The 5,604-nt window shown below is 50.8% G+C and overlaps 1 protein-coding gene across 1 annotated transcript; it reads left to right on the forward strand.

The window, feature by feature from the left end:
- Window positions 1-1,026: 1,026 nt before the first annotated feature.
- LOC139435214 (uncharacterized) lies at window positions 1,027-3,754 on the forward strand. The gene is made up of 3 exons (XM_071205673.1): window positions 1,027-2,248; window positions 2,330-2,970; window positions 3,057-3,754. Exons 1-3 carry the CDS (start codon window positions 1,342-1,344, stop codon window positions 3,243-3,245), a joined length of 1,737 nt encoding a protein of 578 aa, XP_071061774.1. The 5' UTR covers window positions 1,027-1,341; the 3' UTR covers window positions 3,246-3,754.
- The last annotated feature ends 1,850 nt before the right edge of the window (window positions 3,755-5,604 follow it).

Raw genomic sequence — 5,604 nt, forward strand, 5'->3', positions numbered from 1 at the left:
TATTTTGGGATACATTTTATCCATTTTCACCCCTTTTTATGGTTCTTCCAAAAAGTTAACTTAGACTTTTTCCGACTCTGGAGAAAGGTAGGGGGAGTTGTCAGGGGACTCTACCCGCCTTTTGGAACACTATTTTGGGATACAATTTATCCATTTTCACCCTTTTCTCTGGTTCTTCCAAAAGTTGACTTAAACTTTTTCCCACCCTGGAGAAAGGTATGGGGAGTTGTCAGGGGACTCTACCTGCCTTTTGGAACACTATTTTGGGATACAATTTATCCATTTTCACCCTTTTCTCTGGTTCTTCCAAAAGTTGACTTAAACTTTTTCCCACCCTGGAGAAAGGTAGGGGAGTTGTCAGGGGACTCTACCTGCCTTTTGGAACACTATTTTCGGATACAATTTATCCATTTTCACCCTTTTCTCTGGTTCTTCCAAAAGTTGACTTGTACTTTTTCCCACCCTGGAGAAAGGTATGGGGAGTTGTCAGGGGACTCTACCCGCCTTATGGAACACTATTTTGGGGTACTTTTTTCCCATTTCACCCCTTTTTTCTGGTTCTCTGGTTGTGGCGGCCTCGCCCTGGCCGTCCACCCTCTGGGTACCTGACTCCCCTGCCTCCTCCGGGGGGCAGTTGAGAGGGGTTCAATGCCTCCCCGGAGGATACTGTTATCCCGGCAACCCGCCAGCAGATGAAAAGACCCACCCCTCCGCCTCTCCACCTCTTCTGAGGGACGAGGGAACCGCGCGGGGGTCTGCTGGAGGCTACTGCCGGGTGCTCCGTCCTGCGCCTCACCGGGACCCTGACTCCAGCGCGGTGTGGCGGCCTCGCCCTGGCCGTCCACCCTCTGGGTACCTGACTCCCCTGCCTCCTCCGGGGGGCAGTTGAGAGGGGTTCAATGCCTCCCCGGAGGATACTGTTATCCCGGCAACCCGCCAGCAGATGAAAAGACCCACCCCTCCGCCTCTCCACCTCTTCTGAGGGACGAGGGAAACCGCGCGGGGGTCTGCTGGAGGCTACTGCCGGGTGCTCCGTCCTGCGCCTCACCGGGACCCTGACTCCAGCGCGGTGTGGCGGCCTCGCCCTGGCCGTCCACCGTGCGCCCTCTGGGTCGTACCCGAAACTGTCGGGTATCCTTTGGGAGAATCAGACTCTGGAGGAACATGAGGGGAGATTACAGGGATCTCTGCCCGCCTAACGAGTGCCTAAATGGGACACCGCACCATGATGCAAATGAAAACAAACAATGATTTGAAAATAAGCTGAGTGCGTCTTTCGTGAGTCTTTTCACGCTTCCTTCTTTTTTACCCACGATTCTGGTGACATTTCCCGGTACCGAAATGCTCAAGAATACAGGTCGGATGGCGGTCCGTTGTCCGATCTGCAATAGCTCCTACCGTGCCCTGAGCAAGCACCTACAGAGGAACCATGGTGTGCGTAACTTGGATGAAAGAAAAATTCTGCTGTTGTTGGCCAACGGACGGACCAACATTAGGCTCCATCCCTGTACCATTCTGGGATGCGAGTACCGCGGCACAAGGCTGGATCGCCACTTGGCCAGAGACCATGTTGAGCTGGCCCGGGAGGAACTACATGTGGTTCAAAATCAAATGAAAATGACAGTGGCCAAGAAGGAGCTTTATGAACTCCGAATGACAAACCCCACCATAGAAATGATTACCGCTTGGGCTGTTGACACGGTGGCAGACGACGATATACTGTCACAACCTCCACCCTTGTCCCCGGTGAATGAATGTGACAACCCGGACTGCAAAGAATGGAGGCTGGAGGCTAACGCAGTGAGGGCTCAGCGGGACATATATGCTGCTGAGGTGAAATCCCTGTGCTGCAAGTTGCAGCAGAGGATAAAGGACAAGCGACAGAGGATGGATCAGCGGGCCGGGGACATGCCCGCGTTCGATGGGGAGGAACGAGAGCGGGTCATTCTGAAGAAACGACCCCGACCAGAGTCGACACCAACGAGGCTGTCCAAGTCGAAAGGTCCCTCCTGCAGCAAGTCTCCCATTCCTGCCTGCAGCACGTCTCCCATTCCCGCCTGCAGCACGTCTCCCATTCCCGCCTGCAGCAAGTCCCCCACTGGCTCTCACACCCATTCATCCAGCTCCTCAGAGCCTGCATCCATCCATACCGAGGCCTCGTCAACCTCCCCTCCCATAAATTCCCCCTGGTTCCGGGGCAGGGGCCGGGGAAATATAATGCGGGACATAACATTCCCACGGATCATGGGTAAGTGTTTTGGCTATGTGACACATGCAGTTTCTGTAACACATCATGTGTTGTCATTAAAGTACTGTTTATATTTCACAGAGGAGTATCTGCAAGGATACCGGGAGCATTATGCAGGTATCGACCCACCAGTGAGGCTCCAGGAAAACACAGTCTCCAAACTAAGCAGAGTGAAGTCGTTCCTCAGTTTCATGGCACACGGTTTCAATCGCCTGTCTGACTGGCTCTTTTTGAGGGATCTCAAGAGGATACGCGGGTGGTCCCGGAGCCTGATGAAGTCAAGCCTTCAGGTCACGACCTCCGACTTCTACATCAAGAATATATCACACTTTCTCAAGTACATGGCCGACACACCGTGCAAGGGGAGCAGGCTCAGCCAAACCGACATGATTTTAATCAAACGGGAAGTAGTTGCCATCCTGAAGTCCCTGAAGAGAAAAGTACTTATCCACCAGATGCAAGTGAAGCGTGACAAGATGGAAGGTCTGCCGAGCCACAACGACCTAATGACATGCTTGACTTCGACCACCACTCGCATCCCTCAGCTCCTGGATGTGATGGCCAGCAATCCGACTACCGCGACCCGGACACTGCTCTATGGGTATATGACTCTTCATTGGAGCTGCATTTATGGCCACCGTCCGGGGGTCTACTCCAACATGACCAACGCCGAGGTCCGAAAGGCGGATACAACTGGCACTGCCTTCGGCTACCTGGTTCATGTGAGTGCTATTAATCAATGTATTTATTCTGGCAGTTATATGCATGATTGACATTGTATTGACACTCTCTATCTCTGTCATAACAGGTAAGTAACCACAAGACGGCCAACGCGTTCGGGGAGGCGCAGCTGTACCTCACCGTAGAAGAATTTGGATGGATGAAGAGGTGGCTGGAAATTAAGGGTACGCTGACCTGCACCCAGAGCCGTTCTGTACACAGAGGGGAAGAACCCGTTCAGGAAGCTTGCCTACTCCCTGAGGTTGGCATGGGCTGATGTGGGGCTCCGCAGTCCCATTAACTTCACCGACCTCCGCACAGTCCACGCCGATAATGCGAAGAGGTTTCAAGACAAAGGCAACCGCCAAAGAGTGAGTGATTTCATGTGTCACAACACTGCAACTGCGGACAAATTTTACGCGAATAATCCTTCTTTGAAGGAGGCTGCGGACATTCGGTTGCTCTTCACAGAGTCACTGCAAGCAGCGGCGGCGGCATCGACAGCAGCAGCAGCGGGAAATGAAGACACTTTTGCGGGTATTGACATCGACAGTGACAGCTCTGGAGAGGAGCACAGCCCGGCTCCCTACGAAGACTCCCTACCAAAACATGTCCCGAAGAGGGACCAGTCACTGGCCGAACACAACCCCTCAGACATGGGTGAAGAGAGGGTGCCATACTCTGCCCCAACTTCACCCACTGTTGCCAGTGATCAACTTGTAAATATGCAGTGTGTTGTTGTAATCAGTCCCCTTGTAAATACGTTATATCCTGTTTGAATGTATTTATTACTGTCAATATTACTGTAAATAAAGTTTGTTAAAATTACTAAGTCTTCTGTTTTTAAATCCCACTATGGGTTTTCTTCCTTTAAGATCCCCAGGGGCACGATATTCTGGTTCTGGTGGTAGCATGTAGGTGTTTAGTCCGAGTGAGGAGTGCTCAAGTGTGGGATGATTTGTAAGGTAGAAGAGGGTAAAAAAAGTTAAAGTGTGAACCTCCAGCAGGGCAGGTGGTGCTGTGAAGAAGGCCGACTATGGGTGCCGATGGGCGGACGGCAAAGCACCGCAAAGTAGACCCCCTTTAAGTGTAGCCAGGGGCACGAGCAAAATCCTCCATGGAGGTTGGGTGCTGCTGCTGTGAAGAAGGCCGACTATGGGTGCCGATGGGCGGACGGCAAAGCACCGCAAAGTAGACCCCCTTTAAGTGTAGCCAGGGGCACGAGCAAAATCCTCCATGGAGGTTGGGTGCTGCTGCTGTGAAGAAGGCCGACTATGGGTGCCGATGGGCGGACGGCAAAGCACCGCAAAGTAGACCCCCTTTAAGTGTAGCCAGGGGCACGAGATTCTTGAGGGTGTGATCATCTTGGTTTAGTCCGTGGAGGAGTGCTTAAGTTCGGGGGCCCGGGGACCCAAGGTGCTCGAGGTTCTGGAGGTACATGGGAGGGATCCTGGAGCTCCTCAGTCCGTGTTTTGGGGGTCTTGGAGCGGCCCCGAAGAGGTGCCTTTGTCGGTGTACCTAATGGGTAAGAAAGCCAGTCTACACAGGTCGTGAAATGTGATTGAAATGTACAGAGTGCTGTACATTTCAATCACTTTGAATGGGAGTCGTGAGGTGTGGATGAAATGGCCATATCTTCCTTAAATTCACATCAAACTCACCCAGCTTTCACACACTATTTCATGGGTAACAGAGCCATGTGCACCATGCATTTAAAGTAATGTTAGCCAGCTTTCAGACACTAATTCGTGGGGAAGAAAGTCACCCTGGTCGGGTCATGAAATGTGATTGAAATGTACAGAGTGCTGTACATTTCAATCACTTTGAATGGGAGTCGTGAGGTGTGGATGAAATGGCCATATCTCCCTTAAATTCACAGCAAAGTTACCCATCTTTCACACACTAATTCATGGGTAACAGAGCCATGTGCACCATGCATTTAAAGTAATGTTAGCCAGCTTTCAGACACTAATTCGTGGGGAAGAAAGTCACCCTGGTCGGGTCGTGAAATGTGATTGAAATGTACAGAGTGCTGTACATTTCAATCACTTTGAATGGGAGTCGTGAGGTGTGGATGAAATGGCCATATCTTCCTTAAATTCACATCAAACTCACCCAGCTTTCACACACTATTTCATGGGTAACAGAGCCATGTGCACCATGCATTTAAAGTAATGTTAGCCAGCTTTCAGACACTAATTCGTGGGGAAGAAAGTCACCCTGGTCGGGTCGTGAAATGTGATTGAAATGTACAGAGTGCTGTACATTTCAATCACTTTGAATGGGAGTCGTGAGGTGTGGATGAAATGGCCATATCTCCCTTAAATTCACAGCAAAGTTACCCATCTTTCACACACTAATTCATGGGTAACAGAGCCATGTGCACCATGCATTTAAAGTAATGTTAGCCAGCTTTCAGACACTAATTCGTGGGGAAGAAAGTCACCCTGGTCGGGTCGTGAAATGTGATTGAAATGTACAGAGTGCTGTACATTTCAATCACTTTGAATGGGAGTCGTGAGGTGTGGATGAAATGGCCATATCTTCCTTAAATTCACATCAAACTCACCCAGCTTTCACACACTATTTCATGGGTAACAGAGCCATGTGCACCATGCATTTAAAGTAATGTTAGC

Source organism: Pseudochaenichthys georgianus, chromosome 15, assembly GCF_902827115.2.
Source record: "Pseudochaenichthys georgianus chromosome 15, fPseGeo1.2, whole genome shotgun sequence".
Lineage (NCBI taxonomy): Eukaryota > Metazoa > Chordata > Actinopteri > Perciformes > Channichthyidae > Pseudochaenichthys > Pseudochaenichthys georgianus.

What these genes read in the sequence shown, in the direction of transcription:
- LOC139435214 (XM_071205673.1), top strand. Translation starts at nt 1,342, where the DNA reads ATGCTCAAGAATACAGGTCGGATGGCGGTCCGTTGTCCGATCTGCAAT. An exon ending in AACATTCCCACGGATCATGG is followed by an intron (nt 2,249 to 2,329) that starts GTAAGTGTTTTG and finishes TATATTTCACAG; the next exon opens with AGGAGTATCTGCAAGGATAC. An exon ending in CCTTCGGCTACCTGGTTCAT is followed by an intron (nt 2,971 to 3,056) that starts GTGAGTGCTATT and finishes CTGTCATAACAG; the next exon opens with GTAAGTAACCACAAGACGGC.